Here is a 24,512-nt window from a genome sequence, read left to right as displayed (position 1 = left end):
GAGTTTACCCAGCACACTCAACATCAGCACAATCCAAGGGCATATACTGTAAACTGAAACTGCATACACACTAAAGCTCAAAAACGCCAAACAAACCAACACAGTACTCTGTACATTTACAACTTAGTACCTGAAAATCTTAAGTTTTAGTAACCCTTGTGTAATGCAAACAATGCACACACAACACAAATTTTTTTGTCTGTGTTCCTACAGTAGATCACAGAAGTCATATTTAACAATGACTTTTCACTTGTAACAAGCCCAGCTATGAAGTTTTGATTTAGAACTGCTAAATATAACCTCAAAGTCATCTGGTGCTATAAGGCAAGCACAGGAGTTTTGAGTAAGCAGAGGCTGTGCCTCTTAACACCTTCATATGAAGGACCAGGCTGAAACACAAGTTCCAATGTGCAAAGAAAACATTATCCAAAATTGTTCAGCAATTATACTTCTCTTGCTGAAACAAGTAAATCAATGACTTTTATCCAACTTCACTCTTCTGTAAGAAAAGGAAAATAAAGGAACTATTGCATTACTTACCATCTTTGCTATAATGAGTGCATCATTCATTAGATCCAAGAGAGGGGTCTCAGTATGAACACTGTAGAAGGAATAGGCTGCTTTGAGGCTTTTGTGAACAGGGTGGTGCATGACTGTTGAAGGTAATGTATAGAAACTCAGAAAGTCAGTTAAAACACCATTTGAACTCTGGAGAAGAAAAGAAAAAGGAATAGAAACAAAGGACTCTACAGCATCATAAACTCTTAAGTCACCCAGTTGCTTTGCCAAAGTATAGGTTACAATAATTCTGTGTAAACTGGTGAGGTAGAGCAAAGATTGGAGCCTGAATCCATCCAGTTTGAGTTTAACCCAGATCTTTCTGACCCTGAGTACCCTTCTGACATTTGAACAGATGCCCAATTTCTTCAGTGACAAATATTTGTTTTATGCACTCTCCCATCCCAGTGTGAGGGGATTATGGGCATCAGAGTGGAAACAAGCTGTGTAACTGCAAACTGCAATGCCTCCAACAACATAATACCAACAATAAAAAAAGTCTCAGGAACACCTCCAAGAGGAACTTAAAAGAAATAGATTAAGGTAGAAAAACAGAAGCCTCTGGGTATGAGGAAGAACGTTTTTCAGAAATTACAAAGCAGATTTTGGCCCAGCATTAATTTATATATATTTTAGCCCTCCTTTCAAGCACAGAAACCTCACCAATTAGAAACAAAACAGCCCAGTAAAGGCCAGGGATTTCTAGATGGAAAAGGCACCAGTAGGAAAAGGAAGCAGGGAAGGGCCACTTTCTCACCTCGACCACAAAGGTGTCAATAATGTGATCCTGAGGCAGGAACCAGTGAGCCACTTCTTCCTCATCCATAACAGGAGCGAGATTGAACTGCTTCAAGTAATTGTTAATCAGCTCTTGCACCGCTTTGATATCTTTTCGTTCCATAGCTCTCAAGCCTGAAGTTTTTGTGGCCTTGTTATAATGAAAGACGACAGAAATTCAAAGAAGAGCTAATACCCCATCTAGGCTTCCATCAACAGGATAGTATTCAGCCAAAGGCAACAATCAAAATGAATTGGGGTTATAGTTCCCAAAATTTCTCAGCCAGAATTTCTCAGAGCTGAGTACACATACTCAACTGGTACAAAACCAGTTGTTTTGATTAATACTTTCTTCTGTTCTTCCCAACAATTATTAAAAAGTAAAGAGCATAATCAATGGTCACATTATAAATAAACTGGTCTCTGTGTGCATGTGTGCATGCATGCATGTTTATCAAAGGAATTCCTCTGAAACTTCAATAAACTAAGAGAATTCAACCATATCATACTTTACCTTAGACTTTACCATTAGTACCAAGTACTTTCCATTGGCAGAAGAGAGATACAGGTAATCCTTGACTTACAATAGTTCATTTAGTGACTGTTCAAAGTTACAAATCTCAGTTTCTCAAATGTCACATAATCAAGAAAATGGTCCTTTTCCTCCAACCAATCCATGCCTTCACAAAAAATGTCTAATGCTACCAGGTGTGACAATATATGCAAGTAATCTTTCCAGGAAAGTCTATTCTTTGGAAGCTCAGCCCCACAACCATTGTACTGTGTCCCCCAAATGAAAAGCTTGCCTTGGCATGTACAGAAGGCTATTTTGAAGTGAGAATGAGGGTCTTCTGGGTAGAAGCATTGCTTACATCAGGAAGTCTGTAGAGCTTCATTGTTCTCTGTAATGTCATATTTCTGCTCAAGTGAGAGAATTTCACCTCTACCAATTTTCTGGGATTCAGTGATCGATGCCAGTATCTGGAAAATCAAATGATTATATAAACACACAAATGTAAAATATATTTTGCTCAGCACCATCAAATGCCTTTGTTTTCTCTTCAAGGAATTAATTTTACAAATTTAGTTAATGTAGGAGACAATATGAACAGGACATTTGGGCAATAACTGAAGTTTTAGATTTGAAATCAAATTTTTGTTCTTTCTGAATTCTTTTTTATTTTTGCATCAAATAGTAATAAAATGTTAGATATTACCTAATCATATATCCATCACAATCCACCAAGAACCTGACAAGTCCAGTAGCTTAGATTATTTCTTAGGGGTTATATGTTTCCAACTCAGATCTGATAGCAAATATCTTCTAGGGTACTCAGTTCAACATATTATTTCAGAATGCAGTTTTATCCATGTCTACTCAGAAACAAGAGTCTGTAAGATCAATGAGTCTTAAAAGTAAGTAGCTACATATCATCTTCATCGAACTTGATATTTTACATTTGTGTTGGGATACATCTCCCAAAGTCTTTGCTGATTATGGAAGTTGCTGTCCACAACTGGAAGGTAGCAAGATGGGTAAGGCTGTAGGATATCATTGCACTTCAGCTCTGTCTGGGATTTGATTACATGTACAAAATATTTTCAGGTAGTCCTTGACTTACAACCACAATTGGGATAGGAATTTCAGTTTGAAGTCATGATGGTCATAAGTTGAGACGCCCACATGGCTGGACCCGATTTTAAGGGAATCATGTGATCATAAGTGCAAACCCATTCTCCTGCGTGGGCATTTTTTGCCGAAATAGTGCTGGAAATCAGCAAAAAGCATTGCAAATCACAGTCACATGACCATGGGATGCTGCTACCAGTTGTAAATGTGAGCCAATTGCCAAGTGCCTGAAATATGATCATGTGACCATTGGGGGAGGGCACATTTTACAATGGCCAGAAGTGCTTTATGGATTGTAAAACACAAAGAAGAGGGAGCCAAGCTATTCTCCAAATCACCTGAAAGCAGGACAAGAAGCAACGGATGGAAACTAGTCAAGGAGAGAAGCAACCTAGAACTAAGAAGAAACTTCCTGACAGTTAGAACAATTAACCAGTGGAACAACCTGCCTCCAGAAGTGGTGAATGCTCCAACACTGGAAGTTTTTAAGAAGAGACTGGACAGCCATTTGTCTGAAATGGTATAGGGTTTCCTGCCTTAGCAGGAGGTTGGACTAGATGACCTCCAAGGTCCCTTCCAACTTCTTCTTCTTCTTCTTCTTCTTCTTCTTCTTCTTCTTCTTCTTCTTCTTCTTCTTCTTCTTCTTCTTCTTCTTCTTCTTCTTCTTATTATTATTATTATTATTATTATTATTATTATTATTATTATTAAGTTTAATCCACTTGCACTGTTTTATGTTTACATGTTTACATGTTTGATGACAAACAGCCTCATGTTTGTCTATAAGAAGTCAACCACATTTTGTAATTTACAAAGGAAATGAGAGGTATAAGCAAAGGAACCACACCTCAATTTCCACTGTTTTGTGTTTTCATCTTGTGATAATAACAGGGAAAATGGAAACTGTATGTATTTATCATGGCCATGAGTTTCATAACGAACTCGTAAATGGCAGAAATGTCAACCTCCCATTCAACACTGCCATTAATGTGAAATACCTCTCTAATACATAAGCCCTCCTTTTGGTTTGAACTTAAGAATCCTAAACTAACCATTCAACTTATAATGTGAGTTTTAGCTACACATTTAAAACAAAAAATTATATAAGTTCTCAAGCAAATTAAAACCTTTGCTTACCTGCAAGTTGCTACAGGTTTCGGAAGGACTACTCCTGCAGTGTAAACAGCCTGAAAAATCCCTTCCAAGTTAACTCTCCTGGTTATTTCACGGATCAGGACTGGTGCTACTCGCTTTGATCGTAGTTTTTTATGGACGCACAGAAAATTAATTTCTACCATTTTCTTCTCACTGTGAATGAAAATGTATAAGTGACTGCTTGCATTTGCGGGGGGTGGGGTGTTTATAAATATTCTTATATATTATCTACCTAATATGACCTACCCCACTAACTGGCTCTTCCCAATTTTACACAAATTATATTCCCTACAGAAGGAACAGGCAAATTTTTAAACCCAGAAGAGTCATTTTTAAGAAAGAACTACATCAATATCCTCCTCCTCCTCTTACAGAAGGGTGCAGAGGAATGATATCAGAGGAAGACAGAACCTTAAGTTTTGTCCCCAGTTTTTTGCAAATTTGGGGGTGGGGGGGGAATTGCTGTTTGTTTTTTAAAATAAAATAGCTGAATTAAATGAATCAGATGTTTAATACCTTGTGCTATTCTCTATGTTTTAAAGACAATGGAAAGTATTGTGGCTGCTATCTTGGGTTTGCTGCTAATTTCAGAAGCACCATCTTGGAGAATTCCTGGAGTCACAAGAAAGGAGTTGGGGTCCACATGGGAGCTACAGCTATCCTTGCTCTATAGCAGGGGTGTCAAACTCACAACGTCACGTGACGTGTCGCGACGTATCGTGACTTTTTTGCCATTGCCGGCAATGCGGTGGGCGCGATTTCGCTATAATGCATCCGGCCCATGGGCTGGCAGTTTGACACCCCTGCTCTATAGCGTTCTCTAGCTAGTTACTAATGGGGCTTTGTGAAAAGAAAAGGGCTAGGTGGCTCTGCACTAGTGTTTCTCAAACATGACAACTTTTAGATAGGTGGAATTCAACTCCTAGAAGTCCTCCAGCCAGCCATCTACTGGCTGGGGAATTCTGGGAGCTGAAGTCCACCTATCTTAAAGTTGCCAAGGTTGAGAAGCACTGCTCTACACAAATAATTCAAGCATCATATGTGGAAAAAAATAAACAATTTCCATAATTACAGCTTCTATATACCTTTTCTTGAGGTACACTGGAAATGAAGTCATTTTGTTTTCCACCATCAATGATTTATTACATGGAATTTTTGTACCTTTTAAAATATTTTTAAATAAAACGAAGATTATTCCAATGGATGGTTGTCAATATTCCTTATTCTGGAAGTAACGTGCTCTTTGAGGAATATGTACCTGTCAGACCTGCCACAGTTTAAACCTCTAACTAGAAACGATCCTTGGCTCCATTTGTTGAGAAAGGTATAGTTTATTAGAAGTTAAGTGTATTGCAGTAAAACATAGCTAGAACTGAGAATCGTGTGCCAAATTCCCTAAGTTCAACTTTTCCCTCCCTTAACTGCCTCCTATCGCTGACACACACACCCATGACCAATCAGGTTTAAGCAAGGTGTTTTCACAACGGTCACTTCAAGCACAGGTTGGCATGCAGCTGCATTCTTCTCCTAGCTGGGTGACCTTGAAGCAGTATCTTGGGGAGGTACAGCAGTACTTTTGCTTTCCCCCAAGCATCCCCCCTCCCCTTCCCCTTCCCCAGAATCCATGGTAGACTGTCACCGCATGGTGGTGAAGCACAAGCAAGAGTGAGGTGGCAGCTAACAGTACCATTGCCTGGAAGCGGTTCGGGTCTGGATGGGGAGGAACAGACTTCAACTCAACCCCGACAAGACTGAGTGGCTGTGCATACCGGCATCCCGGGATATTCAGAATATTCCATCTCTATCTATGGGGGGTGAGTTATTACCCCCTGTAGATAGGGCTTGCAACTTGGGAGTCCTCCTAGATTCACGGCTTACTTTGGAAGATCACATGGTGGCCATGACTAGGGGGGCCTTCGCCCAGGTTCGCCTGGTGCACCAGTTGCGGCCCTATCTAGACCGGGATGCCCTGTGTACGGTCACTCATGCGCTCGTGACCTCTCGTTTGGACTACTGCAACGCTCTCTACATGGGGCTGCCCTTGAGGACCACTCGGAGGCTCCAACTGGTACAGAATGCAGCCGCGAGAGTCGTGTTGGGAGTCTCCCGATACTCCCATGTTACACCTCTACTCCGTGAGCTGCATTGGCTCCCAGTTGTCTTCCGAGTGAGATTCAAGGTACTGGTAATGGTGTTCAAGGCCCTATATGGCATAGGTCCGGAGTACCTTAGGGAGCACCTGCTGCCGGCATCAACTTCCCTCCGCCCTGTGCGTTCCCACAGAGAGGGCCTCCTCAGGGTGCCACTGATCAGAGAATGTCGATTGGTGGCCCCCAGGGGGAGGTCCTTCTCTGTGGGCGCCCCAGAGTTATGGAATTGGTTGCCGGTTGAGCTCCGGATGGCACCCGACCTCCGCTCCTTCCGACATGATCTGAAAACGCATTTATTTGAACAAGCTGGCTTGGCCTCATGGGGGGTGGGTTGGGTTTTTTATTGTTCTTAATATTTGTATTTATTGTTTTTTACCTTGGGCATTATGTTTAATTCCTTTTAACTTTTGTATTTTTTGTATTTTATACATTTGCCCTGTTCACCGCCCTGAGTCCTTCGGGAGAAGGGCGGTATATAAATAAAATTATTATTATTATTATTATTATTATTATTATTATTATTATTATTATTATTATTATTATTGTTGTTGTTGTTGTTGTTGTTGTTGTTGTTGTTGTTGTTGTTGTTATTATTATTATTATTATTATTTGCTATTAAGCGCACATGGCTATATTTCTAAATGCTGCTGTCTTCCAGTTGTATAAACCAAATGTATTTTGAATCCATATTAGGCACACTCATTTTTAGTATTCTCTTTCCCAGGTGCATGTGGATAATACTGTGTAAAAATATAGCATAGCAAGGAAAACTATTTCCTTTATAGGGAAGGGTTATGGATAGTAAATTGCCTAAACACATTGCATCTTCTGATTTTTCAGGAAATATTTCAGCCCAGTCTGCTGATTTGGTATATATTTATGTTTTGTGTTGGAAATAACTTCTTGTGTAAATTTTACAGTTCATTCTGCAACCCTCTGCAGGATCCCCTGTGGGTGTCATGTATTTGAGGTAAATAAATACAATAAAACCTATCTACCATGTGCCTGACATGTGGAAGATTCTAGCTTCACCTTTCCCACTTTTAAGAGGTCACAGTTGATTCTACAGAAGTAAATGAAGCCAAAAAATAGTTGCCGTGACAGTGATTTTCTGCTTCAAAGGATTTTCTGGTAGAAACCAAAAGTAACTGCTAATTAAGGGGGGGGGGTTTGGTTGTTACATTAACTACTAATTTCACTAATTCAGTTGCTCGGCGCTTGGGTTAATATGTTACATAAATTATAAGCACAGGTTGAGTTGCTGACTCTGGCAAATGCAATATTTATCTGAGATTTCTGCATAGCTATGTTTACCTCTTCTTGCTACCTTACATATCATTTACTGCTCTGAACATTTTTATTCTCTAAATTAATGGTCAGCAGCCAAATGTTAGCGATACATTAAAAACTACTAAGGGTAAGAACATGTTTTGGATTTTATTGTTGAGTGTTGGGGCACAATGGGGACAAAGGGGAAGAAAGTGAAGGATAGTGTGCTTTGGGTGTGCACAAGTGTAAACACATGCAGGGAAGTATCAGAGAAAACGTAAGGCTGAAATTGATTAGCATTCTCCAATGTGGTCCACTATATAAATAGATGAGAGCTATCTCTTTTTTAAGTATTACTGCAGTGCCTTCTTAGAGGGAAAAAATGCTGAAATGCTATTATTGTGAACAGTCTCAATAAACATTATTAGTGGGATAAAGAAAGCATAGGGATATGTGTGTGATTGCACCCCAATGCTCAAGGTACTACTAGATAATGACTGGTGATCTCCAAGATTAAAAGATGACAATGAAGAGAAAGAAAAGGAAGAATTTTTTAGATGGAAATAAACTCTAGAGTTTTTGCATGATAGTGCCTATCACAGAAAAAGTTGCTAACTGCTGGAGTAAATGTACAGGTGAAACTCGAAAAATTAGAATACCATGCAAAAGTTCATTTATTTCAGTAATGCAACTTAAAAGGGGAAACTAATATATGAGATACTCATTACATGCAAAGCAAGATAGTTCAAGCCGTGATTTGTCATAATTGTGATGATTATGGCTTACAGCTCATGAAAACCCCAAATCCACAATCTCAGAAAATTAGAATATTGTGAAAAGGTGCAATATTCTAGGCTCAAAGTGTCCCACTCTAATCAGCTAATTAAGCCATAACACCTGCAAAAGGTTCCTGAGCCTTTAAATGGTCTCTCAGTCTGGTTCAGTAGGAATCACAATCATGGGGAAGACTGCTGACCTGACAGTTGTGCAGAAAACCATCATTGACACCCTCCATAAGGAGGGAAAGCCTCAAAAGGTAATTGCAAAAGAAGTTGGATGTTCCCAAAGTGCTGTATCAAAGCACATTAATAGAAAGTTATGTGGAAGGGAAAAGTGTGGAAGAAAAAGGTGCACAAGCAGCAGGGATGACCGCAGGAATTGGATTGTCAGGAAAAGGCCATTCAAAAGGATTGTCAGGAAAAGGCCATTCAAAAGGGTTGGGGACTTTCACAAGGAGTGAACTGAGGCTGGAGTCAGTGCATCAAGAGCCACCACACACAGACGGATCCTGGACATGGGCTTCAAATGTTGTATTCCTCTTGTCAAGCCGCTCCTGAACAACAAACAACGTCAGAAGCGTCTTACCTGGACTAAAGAAAAACAGACCTGGTCTGTTGCTCAGTGGTCCAAAGTCCTCTTTTCTGATGAGAGCAACTTTTGCATCTCATTTGGAAACCAAGGACCCAGAGTCTGGAGGAAGAATGGAGAGGCACACACTGCAAGATGCTTAAAGTCCAGTGTGAAGTTTCCACAGTCTGTGTTGATTTGGGGAGCCATGTCATCTGCTGGTGTTGGTCCACTGTGCTTCATTAAGTCCAGGGTCAACGCAGCCGTCTACCAGGAGATTTTGGAGCACTTCATGCTTCCTTCCGCAGATGAGCTTTATGGGGATGCTGACTTCATTTTCCAGCAGGACTTGGCACCTGCGCACACTGCCAAAAGCACCAAAACCTGGTTCAATGACTGTGGGATTACTGTGCTTGATTGGCCAGCAAACTCGCCTGACCTGAACCTCATAGAGAATCTATGGGGCATTGCCAAGAGAAAGATGAGAAAGATGCCACGCCGCATTGAGGCAGTAATTGCTGCAAAAGGGGCCCAAACCAAGTACTGAGTACATATGCATGCTTATACTTTTCAGAGGTCCGATATTGTTCTATGTACACTCCTTGTTTTATTGATTGCATGTAATATTCTAGTTTTCTGAGATTGTGGATTTGGGGTTTTCATGAGCTGTACGCCATAATCATCACAATTATGACAAATCATGGCTTGAACTATCTTGCTTTGCATGTAATGAGTCTATCTCATATATTAGTTTCCCCTTTTAAGTTGCATTACTGATGTTCTGTTCCCCCTCCCTCAAGGTACAAACAAACAGACAAGCAGGTACGAAACAAAAGGGTTAAGTCTTTATACCACAATATAATTGCTGTCCGATAAAGTCTTGGCAGCAAGCTACCCACAGTCAGCCAAAATAGGCTAGTTATCTCAAACGTTCGCTGACATGAGATAACTGCCAACAAGAAATTCCAAGAAAGTCCAGACAAACAAACCGAAAAGCAGAGATGAAGAAGCGTAGGCACGAAATCCAGACCAGGGTTCACACAGGTAGAAAAATCCTACAGACGTGACCAGAAGCTGTGGTGAATTAAATTGTTCGTCACAAAGTTCTGAGAGCAGCCACACCCCCTTTTGTACCTTATGGGGTGTGGCTCAGTGACTCAGCTACTCCCTGGCCCTCCTACTCAACCTACGTTGCTGCAAACGCTTGGCCCTGCGTCTGTCTCGAGGGTCTAGCCCTGAGTCATCTTCACTAGACTGTATTTGCTGCAGCTGCTCGAGCTCCCCCCCAGCCTGGCTACTCCCAGGCTGCTCCTCTCGGCCTTCAGATGGAGACGGAGGCCTTGCCAGAGAAGAGGGCCCCGGAGAGGGAGGCCTTGCCAGTCCCTCCCCATCATCCTCAGAGTCCTCTTCCTCGGTTAGGACAGGCGCGGGGGTCGGGGCCACAACAACTGAAATAAATGAACTTTTGCACGATATTCTAATTTTTCGAGTTTCATCTGTACAAAGATTTTAGCTTGAGATATTTAAGACTTTTCCAATACTTCACCAGTTTTCCGTTAAAGTTTCTTCCAGCAGGCACTGCCAAATCTAACCTCTCTGCTAATAAAAAATCACATGCAAATGATTTTTAAAAAATCTAAGAGACCCTAGCTAACTTCCAATTCAGTTAGGGCTTACCTATCATACATCCGAATGTGTACAGGAATGGCACTGATGAACCCTACCAGTTTCCTATTGGACAATACCCTGACCCCACAGTGCCACTGTGGAAGCCAGCCTGGTGGTCTAAGGGCCCTAAAACAGTGGGGAAAAAGCAAGAAATTAATGATTACGTCTGACCTTTTATAGAATACTGTAAACTTTCTGAGCATCAAATATATATATAAAATCAGTATACACCCTCCTTGCTGTCTGACAGAAAAGGGAAAGGCTGAGAAAAGAACAGGAAAATAATAAAAACATTCAGAAATTACTTGTCCACAGATTACCCTCTTGATGTATATGGAACATGAGCTGAATATGGAAAAGCAAGGACATCAGCCTGGCAACCAAATGTAGGTTAATTCACTTTATTGTGTTCCCCGTAACTACCTATGGTTGTAAAAGCGGGACCTTAAAAAAGCAAGATAGGAAGAAAATCAACTTGTTTGAGCTGTGGTGCTGGAGAAGGCTCCTAACAAGCAAGTACTGGAGCGCATAACACCAGACATGTCACTAGAAGGCAAAATCATGAAACTGTATCTCACTTACTTTGGCCATATCATGCAGGCAAATTCACTGGAGAAAGCAATTAAGTTTGGAAGAGTTAGCAGTAAAAGGAAACCAGGCCATCAAAGAACACGGTGGCTGGACACTATCAAAGCTGACACCAGCTACAGCATGGGAAAACTCAGAGAAATAGTGCAAGATCGGAAGATGTGGAGACCTGGTCCATAGAATAGCCATGAGACTCAACTGAATGGATAACATCATCATGTATATGGAAACTGTGACTCACCACAACAAAAATTCTGCTGAATAATCAAATCTAAACATGTTATCATCATCTTCAACATAATTTTCATTTAGCAGCATGTACAACTCTTTTAACTGAAAAAAAATCATTAGAGAGAAAACATTAATTTCTTGAATCCAGCAGCTCACTTTGAGGTAAGCTTGAGCACTTGAGTTATCTTAAGAGAAACAGTCTACCTAGCCAAATCAAACTTATCAAACCTGGGGTGGAGTGGGACAGGAATTCTGACCAGAAGGTAGGCAATGGAGAGGCCTGCTTACATATAAAGACATATCTGTTCCCTCCCACCCTTTGGGTTTAAAAGTAGCTGAGGTTTATTTACTTCCTCCAGCTGCCCATGGTAGCAATATGTAGGAGTCCTCCATTTTTTCTCTCTCCAGAACAACCCTGTTAAGTTGGCTGGGCTACCAGAGGGAGTTACTAGTCTGAGGTCACCCAATGAGCATTCATGGCTGAGGGTAGAATCCAAGTCTTCCCAGTCCTAGCCCAAGACCTTCACCACTATGCCACACTGGCTCTCAGTGTTTAACACTGGTTGACAGGGTCATGTGATTAAAGCTACTTCTTGGCTACTCAGAGAGTGGGCAAAGTCCGTGATATCAGTTTTCAGTCAATGATGAATCCAGAGGATGAAATGTTCTCACTTCTGTTCTGTATGCCATCTGTTTTGCTCTCACTTCTGTTCTGTTCTGGAACTCAACATTTTCCCCTTGGGATCTAAAAATTCAGTATATGGGGGGAAAGAGGTGTTTTCTTTGCTATTTTCTTTCCCAGAAAAAACAAATGGAACCCTAACATAGAGGTCCAAAGTCAAACAGAGAACTATATGGTCAGGAGGGGACCTGCACCTGGATCTCCCCAGTTCATGTCCATTGATGATTACACTACACTGGCAGAATGTATAACACACATACATACACACACGCCCCAATTTGTATTTGAAAGACTAAAAGTAACTCTACTTACAACTTCGGCACTGCTCAGATCCAACGTGTCCCAAGTAAAACCCTGCGGTAAAGAATATGGCTCTAAACGAATGTTATCCTTATCTGGTTCAATAGCACCATGAGATGTTATAACTTCACCTAATAGAAAAAGAAGGTAAGCTTGATATATTTTTAAATAATTTCTTATGTTTTCAAGGAGAGTGAGACAAGGCTTACTAAACAAAGCGAAGCTGTTAGAAGTCTATGACTAAATTCATTTTATGTAAACTAGATTATCAATAATGTCACTGTATTATCCTAAAGATTTAATTGTATTACAATTATTGTGTCATTAATTCTATACAGTATTTGAGTACACATTATTGGACTGCTTACCACCTTGAGCCTCTTTTCTTTGACTGCAATAAACAATGTCTCAAGATGAGTCACTTTAGAATGAATTCAGACTCAAACAGCAGACTTATAATTTCCAATTAAAGGAGGAACTAGTTATAGTAACATACTGGAGCCTGCAGATTTAAAATCCTCTTCTTTCATACCTCAGGTTTGACTGTCTACCAAAGGGATTTATAATGAAATATATGGCAGGTTTCAAAAAAACCAACTTTAATTGATTTTATATTTATGTAATATGCAATTAGGAACTAATTTTTAATGACATGCAGTATAATTAAGCAATGCCCATATTCTCAGAGCAGCTATTGTAGCATCATCATCATAATCATTTTAGCCATTGTCTATCCACTGCAGGACGAAGGCCTCTTCCGCATGTGTCCAACCAATACAGTCCTGAGCTTTCTTTTGCCAATTGGGCCCATAATACTTGCTGATGTTGTCAATCCATCTTGTTTTAGGTCTCTTTTGTGGACACTTTTTATCAAGTGGAATCCATTCTATGACTGCCTTGGACCACTTGCCATCAGTTCTTCTTGCTATGTGACTGATGGCAGGTGGATCAAGGCAGTTATTGTATTGTTTTTATTTTCCATTTCCATTTCAAAATTGATCTCATTTTGTCAGAGGACTGAAAAACAATACAAAGGATAGACATGGAACCTTGCAAAAATTATTAATTGTAACATTTCAACAAGACTCAAAATATAATAAAACAAATATAAGCTAGCCTTTCTCTTCTTTCTAAAATGCTTACAAGATTCAGCATGAAAGTCTTCAACTCTTGGACTTCCGGTTTTGCATGGTAGCACACGGTCGCATGATTGCAAAGCTCCACTTCCTGTGGCTCTTTTTGTCCTGCCAGGGGAGCCTAAATGGGTCTAAAGCCAATCCGAAGAGGCAGCGAAGAAAGAGGGGTGCCCCAGCGATCCAGGAATGATGGCGGTCGTCCTGTTCGATCTGGGAATTCCCTCTAACCCAGACATGTAAACCTTGTGACGTCACATGACGTCGCGCAACGTATCTGAGCCTTTTCGCCATTGCCGGCAATGAGGTGGGCACGACATAGTTGATTGGACAACCAAGCCTCTTTTTCTTTTTTATTGAAAAGTTTTAAAATACATTTTTAATAACATAAACTCCCTCCCCCTCCCCTCCCCCTTGCCCTCCCTAACCCTCCCCCAGAGCTGAATACAGGGTATTAACTTTACAAACTTAAGCTAAAATATGCTACCTAACTAAAAAAGCATATTAAATTCTATCACGCTTTAACTCCCCTTAAACATAACTAAATTACTAACCAATAATGAATAACTGATAATACACCATGTAAAACTAATACTTATTCAAATGCTAAATGAAACTTTTTAGTCCCATATTTATTCTGAATATATTCGATCCATCTTCTCCATTACACAATATATCTCTGTTGCAATTGTTCTTTCAAATATGCCGAAATCTTTGCCATTTCCGCCAGGTTTGAAACTTTCAAAGTCCACTCTTCTATAGTAGGCAGTTCCTCCTTCTTCCAATATTGCGCTACTAAAAAGTCTTGCTGCCATAATTAAATTCAAAATCAATTTAGTATTTATGAAAGTACAATCTGTAATAATACCCAACAGAAATAACTGTGGAGAAAACCTTATCTTTTTCTTAAGTATCTTTTGCATGTTCCACCAAACTTTAATCCAAAAAGCTTTAACTTTTTTACAAGTCCACCATATATGATAATACGTTGCATCATCACAACCACACCTCCAACATTTGGGCTGGCAGTTCGGATACATACTTGTTAATTTTTTAGGATCTAAATGCCATCTATAAAACATTTTATAAAAATTCTCTCTTAAGTTTTGAGCCTGTGTAAATTTTACATTTCTGACCCATATCTTTTCCCAAGTATCCATTGTTATAACCTCCTGAAAATTCTGGGCCCACTTTATCATACAATCTTTAACAAGTTCCGTTTCTGAGTCAATTTCTATCAGTGCATTATATATCCTTTTTATATGTGCTTGACCTTGATCTCTAATTTGTTTTACCAAATTTCCATCAGTTATCGAAATACCAACTTTCTGATCTTCTTTCCATCTTGCTTGTAACTGCCCATACTGGAACCATGTTTGTACTATCTTTCCTTCTTTTAAAATATTATATGGCTTTAATTGCCATACATTCCTTTCTATCCTAAGAATTTCTTTGTATGTAATCACATCATGTTTAAATCCCACATTTATATTTTCTATTGCATGTTTAGGTATTGCCCAAATTGGTATTTTATAATTTAACTTATGTCAATATTTTTTCCAAACTCGCAACAGAGCATACCTTAATATATGTGTCTTAAAAACATTATCCACCTTCTTATCATACAATAAATATGCATGCCAACCAAATAACAAATCATAACCCTCAATATTCAATAATCTCCCTTGTGTTAAATTAAACCAATCACTAATTGATGATAAAGCAGCAGCCTCATAATATAATTTAAAATTGGGCATTTTAAGACCACCTCTTTCACGTACATCTTGCATTATCTTAAATTTAACTCTTGGTCTTTTCCCTGCCCAAACAAATTTATTAATACCTTTCTGCCATTCCTCCAAATTTGAGTCTTTTTTAAGTATAGGTATCATTTGAAACAAAAATAAAAATTTTGGCAAAACATTCATTTTTACTGCTGCAATTCTTCCCAATAAGGATAATTGTAGTTTTTTCCAACTATCTAACTCTTTTTGTATTTTTAACCATAACAATTCATAATTATTTTTGTATAATTTTACATTTGAAGCTGAAAGATATACCCCCAAATATTTAATCTTTTTAACTATTTCAAATCCCGTTAGCTCTTCTAAAACAACCTTTTGTTCTATGGTCATATTTTTAGACAATATTTTAGTTTTTTGTGTATTTATCTTAAATCCAGAAACTTTTCCATATGACATTATTATCTCCATCAATTCTACAACTGAGTAAGTCGGTTGAGTTAATGTAATAACCAAGTCATCCGCAAACGCTCTCAATCTATAATCTTGATCTCTTATTTTAATTCCCTTAATTTTATTTGAGTCTCGTATCTTAATCAATAATATTTCCAATGTTAAAACAAACAACAAAGGTGACAACGGACACCCCTGTCTTGTACCCTTTTCAATATTACATGTTTCTGTCAAACTACCATTGACTATTATTTGAGCTGTTTGCTTCTGATATATTGCCCTAATAGGTTGTGAAAAATTATCCCCAAACTCCATTTTCTCCAGTACCTTAAATAAAAATCGCCAGTCCAATTGATCGAAAGCTTTTTCAGCATCCAAAAAAATCAGCGCTGCAGAGACCTGGTTATTTCTTTCCAAAAATTCCAATAAATCTACAATATGTATCACATTATTCTTCATTTGTCTACCACTTATAAATCCTGTTTGGTCACTATGAATCATTTGCTGCATTACCTTCATTAATCTATTTGCTAAAAATTTTGCAAATATCTTATAATCAGTATTTAAAAGCGATATTGGCCTATAATTTTTGGTTTGGGTAAGATCTTGACCTTCCTTTGGAATCAGCGATATAAAAGCTGTTTTTCATGATGGAGGCACTTCTCCTCCAGATTGAATTGTTCTAAATAATTCTTTTAAAGGTTCCACCATTTCTAACTGTAAATCTTTATAGTAAACGACAGTCAAGCCATCTGTTCCTGGTGCTTTCCCCACCTTTAATTGTTTAATTGCTAAAATAATTTCTTCATCATTTATCAGTTGATTCATCCATTCCCTTTGCTCTTGTGTAAGAACAGGGATACTAACTTCTTGTAAATATCTATCTATATCTACATCTTGAATCTTATCCCTAACGTATAACTTAGAATAAAATTCAACAAAAGCCTTTTTAATAATATTCTGCTGAAACACCTCTTTACCCTTGTAATCTATTCTATCTATATTATGTGACCTTTGTTTCTTCCTTAACAAGTAAACTAACCACCTACCCGGCTTATTAGCATTACAAAAAGTATTATGTTTAACATACCGTAAATTGGTTGCCACTTGATCTGCCATCAACAACAACTGACCTCTTAACAAAGTAATTACCTCTTTAATCTTCTTATCAGATGGATTCAAAATTAGAGCCTTCTCTTTCCTCTTAATTTCCTCCTCTAATTCTTTTCGCTTATATTCCAGTTTACGCCTATATTTATTATTCAAATATATTAACACTCCTCTCATATAAGCTTTGCTTGCATCCCAAACCATTTCAATAGAAGTACCCTTATGCATATTTATATTAAAAATTCTTTCATCTGTTTTTTACATTCTTCCACATTTTCTTGATATCTAAACAATTTTTCATTCAATCTCCAAGACCGCCTATCTCCACTCTCTTTTTCCAGTTCCAACCATACTGGACTATGATCTGATAGAGTTCTTGGACATATCTTAATCTTCTTAATCCTAGAAAAAAATCATTAGTAGTTAATACAAAATGAATCCTAGAAAAGGATTGGTGTCTATCGGAAAAAAAAGTAAAATCTTTTTCTTGCAAATTTCTTTCTCTCCAAACATCTCTCAATTCCAGGTCATCTTTCATCTCAAAAAAAGATTTAGGCGCGGGCTTCCGGTGGCGGCGCGGCGCCGGAGACAGCCGTTTTCGGGCTGCCCGCTGCTCAGCTGTGTTTTTTCACCCGAAACAGCGCCGATCAGCTGTTCGGGTGGATTTGAAGCCCCCTCCTCGGGAGAAGAGGAGGGGGTGAGGCCCCAGGTAGGGGTTGAGTTCTCCGGGGCCGCCTGAGCTTGAAGCTTGGGCGGCTGAAGGATTGAACTCCCCCGCAGCCTGGGTTGCTCCCAGCTGTTCAGCGTCTCTGCTCCGGGATTCTTGGAGCAGAGCCAGGCGTTTGTGACCACCCCTGCCAGAAGGAAAGACCCTGGAATAAAAGGAGCAGGCAGAGCGGTGCAGGAGGCCAAGGTGAAGAGGACTTTTATTTTTACTCTCTAGCTCAATGGACTTTATAAACTTAAAGTGAAAGTGCGCAACAAGTGAAAGTGAAAAGATGGCGGCTAAACCTCCCTCAAAAACTCTTCGGAGTGCTGGAACTTCCCCGGTGCAACAGACATCGTTGCAAGCTTTGCTTCCTCCTGCTGCATTGACATCGAAGGATTTAGAAGATGCTTTGGAAAAACAATCCCAGGTAATATCAGAAATACTGGGTGACAAGTTGGCAAAGGTGGAGGAGAAATTGGAGGAGAAATTGGAGAAATTGGAGGAGAGGATGGAAGAGAAGTTTAGTGCGATGAGGGTAGACATTTTGTCCACAGTGCAAAGCGTGGCTGAATGTGTGCAAAGCTTGGATGAAAAAGTGGAGGACCTGAGTCAAAAGAATGCTATATTAGAAGTAAAGGTACTGGAGAATGAAGATTTAAGGGATAGAATGGACGGAGAATTGAGTCTTGTTCAGTATTATCAGATGCAGTATGCTATCAGAATAAGAGGTTTAAAAGAGAATTCTAAAGAAGATCTAAAGCAGCTGATTTCTGAGGCTCTGGAAGCAGTATTGGATCAGTCAGCATCTGAAATAAAGGGATGCATGGATAAAGTTTTTTGTGTTAACTCATGGATTGCCAGACAGAGAAAGCTACCTAGAGATGTGGTGGTTTATTTCACAAAGAGAGAAACCAGAGATGAAGTTATACAAGCCGCTTATGATACTAAAGTTGTGATTGCTGACCAAGAAGTTTTGGTTTTAAAAGAAATTCCTCCAAAGATTTTAAGAAGAAGGAAGGATTTTGCATTTCTGGTGCAAGAACTTAAGCAACGTGAAATAAAGTTTAGATGGGAGATCCCTGTCGGATTGGTGGTGATGTATGAAGGTAAAAGATACCGTCTGGTTACTGTGACACAGGCGCGTGATTTCTACAATAATGTTTTAAAAGCGACCCCACTATCACTTTTGGAAGCTGCAAAGGGATTTGGAGAAGCGAAATCTCAAGAGGCTGAAGGTGGACAGAAAGAGGAGAATGGTGCTGGAGGGGATCAAATTATAACCTCGTCGGCTGCTGCTGGAGAGCAGAGGGTGACACATGCCGCTTTAAAACGAGCAAAACAATTAAAAGAGCAAGACCAACAGAAGTTTATGGAATTCTCAAAGCGTACATACAGCGAGGCAGTGGGAGGAGCAAGGCCCAAAGAAGATAGAGGGGCTATTAAAGATCTGCTCCAACAGCTTCGGGATGCCACGCATGGCGACTAAATTTCTAACTTGGAATGTTAATGGGCTAAATTCACCACAGAAGAGAAAGAAAGTTTTTCAATATTTAAAACAATTCAAGATTGATGTTATATGTTTGCAAGAAACGCATATTAGGACTATGGACCAAAAGTATTTATCCAACTCAAGATTGGGTACGCAATTTGTTGCTTCTGCAATGAATAAGAAAAATGGAGTGGTTGTTTATGTTAAAAGCGCTTTATCAGCGGAACTAATTGAAGCAGACAAGCATGGTAGATATGTTATGATAGATTTGCTGCTAGAAGGTAAAAAAACGCTTTTAGTTGGATTATATGCTCCTAATCAACAGCAAGCTGATTTTTTTAGCTTACTTCATACAAAGCTTACTCAACTGGATTACAAATCGTTTATTTTTATGGGGGATTGGAATGGTGTTTTGGATGTACAGATGGATAAGGCTGGTCTTTTTAAACGCTCACCGAGTCATGCCAGATTGCCTAAATCTTTTTTTGAAATGAAGGATGATTTGGAACTGCGAGATATTTGGCGTGACACTCACCTGCATGAAAAGGATTATACTTTTTTTTCTGATAGACATCAATCTTTTTCCAGGATTGACTTTATTTTGTTGACTAACGACTTTTTTTTCTAGGGTTAAGAAGGTAAAGATTTGTGCAAGAGCTATCTCTGACCATAGCCTAGTTTGGTTAGAGATCAATAAGGACAATAGAGATAGGCACTCGTGGCGCGTAAATGAGAACTTGTTTAGAAATCAGAGAAATGTGGAAGAATGTAAACAGCGGATGAAGGATTTTTTTGAAATTAATATGAATAAGGATACTTCTATGGACATGGTTTGGGATGCTAGCAAGGCATACATGAGAGGGGTGTTGATTTATATGAATAATAAACATAGACGTACTTTGGAAGCCAGAAGGAAAGAATTGGAGAATGAAATTAGGGAAAAAGAAAAGGCCTTGATCTTGAACCCATTGGATGTGAAGACTAAGGAGGTTATTAAGCTAAGAGGACAATTTGATAAATTAATGGCTGATCAAGTGGCAACTAATTTGCGGTTTGCTAGGCATAACACTTTTTGCAACGCCAATAAACGAGGTAGATGGCTAGCTTACAGACTAAGGAAGAAGCAAAGGGCTTCTAATATAGATAAAATTGAACATAAGGGAAAGGTTGTGTTTCAACAGGATTTTATCAAGGAAGCCTTTTTGGACTTTTATTCTAAATTATATGCTAAGGAGAAGATTAATGAAAAAGATATTGATGTATATTTGGAGAATGCTAGCATCCCGGTTCTTACGCAGGTACAAAAAGAGGAGATTAACCAATTGATAACAGAAGAAGAAATTCTTACAGCAATTAAGGAATTGAAGTTGGATAAAGCGCCAGGTACAGATGGTTTGACTGCGGTCTACTACAAAAATTTACAAATGGAGTTGATAAAGCCGTTAAAGGAACTGTTTCAGATAATTCAGAGAGGGGGAAAGGTGCCTCCATCTTGGAGAACTGCTTTTATCTCTTTGATTCCGAAGGAAGACCAAGATGCTACTCAAGTAAAAAATTATAGACCGATATCGCTTTTAAATACAGATTACAAGATATTTGCTAAGGTGTTGGCTAATAGACTGATGAGGGTTCTGCAACAGGTGATTAATGGGGATCAAACTGGGTTTATTAGTGGCAGGCAAATGAAGAATAATGTGAGGCATATAGTTGATGTGTTAGAGTTTTTGGAAAGGAACAACCAGATCTCTGCGGCGCTAATCTTTTTAGATGCTGAAAAAGCCTTTGATCAATTGAATTGGCAATTTTTGATGAAAGTTTTAGATAAAATGAACTTTGGGGATAACTTTGTGCAACCAATTAGGGCATTATATCAAAAACAAACTGCCCGAATAATAGTTAACAATAGTTTGACTGAAGCTTGTAATATTGAGAAGGGCACAAGGCAAGGGTGTCCGTTATTGCCTTTGTTATTTGTGTTAACATTGGAGATATTATTGATAAAAATACGGAATTCGGAAAGAATTAAGGGTATACAAATTAGAGATCAGGATTATAGATTGAGAGCGTTCGCAGATGATCTGGTTGTTACGGTGACCCAGCCGGAGAACTCTGTTGTGGACCTGATGGAGATAATAATGCAATATGGGAAGGTTTCTGGATTTAAAGTTAATGCACAAAAAACTAAAATTCTAGCCAAAAATATGACAGCATCGCAAAAGGCCCTTTTAGAAGAATTAACTGGATTTGAGACTGTTAAAAGGGTCAAATATTTGGGGGTGTTTTTGTCACCCTCTAATACAAAGTTGTATAAAAATAACTATGAAAGATTATGGGGAAAAATTCAAAAAGAAATGGAAAGCTGGGAAAAATTGCAATTGTCTTTGTTGGGGCGAATCGCAGCAGTGAAAATGAATGTCCTGCCTAAATTTTTATTCTTATTCCAAATGATACCGGTTCTTAAGAAAGATTCTAATCTGGAGGAATGGCAACGAGGTATCAACAAATTTGTCTGGGCAGGGAAAAGGCCGCGAGTTAAACTTAAGATTATGCAGGATACTCGTGAAAGAGGTGGTCTTAAAATGCCCAATCTTAAATTATATTATGAAGCTGCTGCGTTAGCAGGAATAAGTGATTGGATTAATTTGACACAAGAGAGATTATTAAATCTTGAGGGCCATGACTTGTTGTTTGGTTGGCATGCATATTTGTTGTATGATAAGAAGGTAGATAATGTGTTTAAAGTGCATATTTTAAGACAGGCATTGTTGAGAGTCTGGAAGAAGTATAGACGTAAGTTAGACTGTAAGATACCATTGTGGGCAATCCCAAAACACGCAATAGAAAATATAAATGTTGGTTTTAAACATGATGTGACTACGTATAAAGAGATTTTAAGTTTGGAAAGAAATGTTTGGTGTCTGAAACCGTACAGCCTCTTGCGAGATGAGAAGATTATTCAAACTTGGTTTCAATATATTCAGCTACGGGCCAGGTGGAAAGAAGATCAGAAAACTGGCTTCACAATGACTGATGAAAATCTGATAAAGCAAATTAGAAATCAGGGTCCGGCACATATCAAACGGATATATCTTGCATTGATAGAAATTGACTCAGAAACAGAGCTTGTTAAAGATTGTATGATAAAATGGGCCCAAAATATTCAAGAAGTTATTACAATGGACACGTGGGAAAAGATTTGGGTGAGGAATGTAAAATTTACACAAGCTCAAAACTTAAGAGAGAACTTTTATAAAATGTTTTATAGATGGCATTTAGATCCTAAAAAGCTGGCAAGTATGTACCCGAACTATCAGCCTAAATGTTGGAGGTGCGGTGATGAAGATGCAACATATTTTCATATATGGTGGACTTGTAAAAAGGTTAAGGCTTTTTGGATAAAAATTTGGTGGAATATGCAGAAGATCTTTAAGCAAAAGATAAAGTTTTGTCCGCAATTCTTTTTGTTGGGTATAATTACAGAAGCTACTGTTGTGGACACTAAGTTGATGTTGAATTTAATTACAGCAGCAAGACTTCTAATAGGTCAGTATTGGAAGAAGGAGGAATTGCCGACTATAGAGGAATGGACTTTAAAGGTTTCTGACCTGGCAGAAATGGCAAAGATCTCGGCTTATTTGAAAGATCACTCGGAAGAACGCTATATTATGGAGTGGAAAAAATGGATTGAATATATCCAGAAGAAATATGGGACTAAAAAGTTTCACTTAGCATTTGAATGAATCTTCCTTTCTTTTTTTTCTTTTTTTTCTTTTTATATGTAATATTAATATTGTTTGTAGTTATTTTATATGAGTTAGAGGGCGATAGATTTGAGTTTATTGTTGTTAGCATATGGATGTTTATGATTGTTTTCTGTTTTTATACCTTGTACTTAGCTCTGGGAAGTCGGGGGGGGAGAGGGGGGAGGGGTAGGGAGGGATAGGTAGGGGAGGGGGAGGGAGGGATTGTTAAAGATAAAATGTATTTTAAAACTTTTCAATAAAAAAAAAGATTTAGGCAATCTAGCATGATTTGGTATACTTTTGAAAAGACCTTTTTTGTCTTTTTGTGCATCCAGGACACCATTCCAATCTCCCATCAAAATACACGATTTGTAATCCCATTGAATTATCTTGCTATGTAAAAGTTTATAAAATTCTCCTTGCTGTTGATTAGGAGCATATAATCCAACCAAAAGTATTTTCTTGCCTTCTATTAACAATTCAATTATAACATATCTTCCTTGTTTGTCTGTTTCAATTAAATTAGCTGTTAAATTTTTCTTGACGTAAATAACTACTCCATTTTTCTTATCAGGAGCAGATGCACTAAACTGTGTACCCAATCTAAAGTTTATCCAATATTTTTGAGCAGCTGCTCGAATGTGCGTTTCCTGTAAACAAATAACATCATTTCTAAATTGTTTCAAATACTGAAATACTTTCTTTCTCTTGTGCGGGGAATTTAATCCATTAACATTCCAGGTTAGAAACTTTGTCGCCATCTTTTGCGACCTGAAGCTTTCGGAGTGCCTCTTGCAAAAGCACCTGCACCCTCTTCGGTTTCGCTCCTCCCACTGCTTCACTATAAGTAGGTTCTTGAGTTATGATAGTAGCTTTCTGTTGTTCTTGTTCTTGTCTCATTCGTCTAATTGCAGCCCGTGTCATTCTTTGTTCTCTAACCTCTTCTGATGGCATCTGGGACTGCTCCACTTCTGAAATGTGCTGAGATTCTTTATCCTTTTGCAAAGTAACTCCTTCAGCTCCTTGTACACTCTCCACTCGAGTCTGACGCTCTCCTTCGTCCTTCCTTACTTTAAATTCTGAAGATGGCGGAGAACCTGCCTTCAATATGTTAGAATAAAAATCTCATGCCTTCAAAACTGTATTAAGACGATATCTCGTGCCAGCATAAGTCACCACCAAGCCTACTGGAATCTCCCATCTAAACTGAAGCTGACGTTTATTTAATTCATCTGCCAAAAAAGCAAATTCTTTTCTTCTCCTTAAAATTCTTGGAGGAAACTCTTTCAGAATTAAAACTTCTTGCTCAGCAACTTTAAATCTATTGTTGTAAAAGGCTTGGATAATCACATTTCTAATTTATCTCTTTGTAAAGTAAACCACCACATCTTTAGGTAGTTTTCTTTGTCTGGCAATTCAAGAGTTAACACGAAATATTTTATCTATATCCCCCATAATATCTTCTGCTTGACGCTCCAAAACCGGTTCGAGAGCTTGTGCCAATAACTCTTTCAGATTTTCCTTAGGGTCTTCTTTCATTCCTCTAATCCTCACAGAAAACTTCATATCTCTATATTGTATCATAACTACATCATCATCAATCTTTTCCATCACATTTTCAGCTTCCAACATTTTAGCATCTAATCTCAAATTATTTTGATTCAGCTCTTCCATGCGATCATCCAGACGCTCAATACAGACTGCAAGCCCTTGAAATGCAGCTAAAATGTCTGCTCTTATTTCAGTATTCTTCTCCTCAATAAGTTCAGCTATTTGCT

At 38.6% G+C, this 24,512-nt stretch overlaps 1 protein-coding gene across 1 annotated transcript in view; it reads right to left on the bottom strand.

Annotated features, from left to right (window-relative positions):
* LOC310648261 (glycylpeptide N-tetradecanoyltransferase 2-like) overlaps positions 1 to 24,512 on the bottom strand; it is a gene marked incomplete at its 5' end in the record, with an annotated part of 148,292 nt that overhangs the window by 2,364 nt on the left and 121,416 nt on the right. Inside the window, 7 exons of the mRNA XM_083376012.1 lie at positions 541 to 708; positions 1,316 to 1,486; positions 2,208 to 2,316; positions 4,103 to 4,273; positions 10,564 to 10,680; positions 11,384 to 11,475; positions 12,368 to 12,486. Coding sequence (XP_083232138.1) covers positions 541 to 708; positions 1,316 to 1,486; positions 2,208 to 2,316; positions 4,103 to 4,273; positions 10,564 to 10,680; positions 11,384 to 11,475; positions 12,368 to 12,486 — 947 coding nt within the window. The remainder of the gene's footprint in view (positions 1 to 540; positions 709 to 1,315; positions 1,487 to 2,207; positions 2,317 to 4,102; positions 4,274 to 10,563; positions 10,681 to 11,383; positions 11,476 to 12,367; positions 12,487 to 24,512) is intronic.

The sequence above is a fragment of the Vipera ursinii genome (genome assembly GCF_947247035.1).
Source record: "Vipera ursinii genome assembly, chromosome: W".
In the NCBI taxonomy this organism is placed as follows: Eukaryota; Metazoa; Chordata; class Lepidosauria; order Squamata; family Viperidae; genus Vipera; species Vipera ursinii.
Note: the sequence above shows the minus strand (reverse complement) of the source record. Positions and strands in the feature narration are given on the sequence as shown.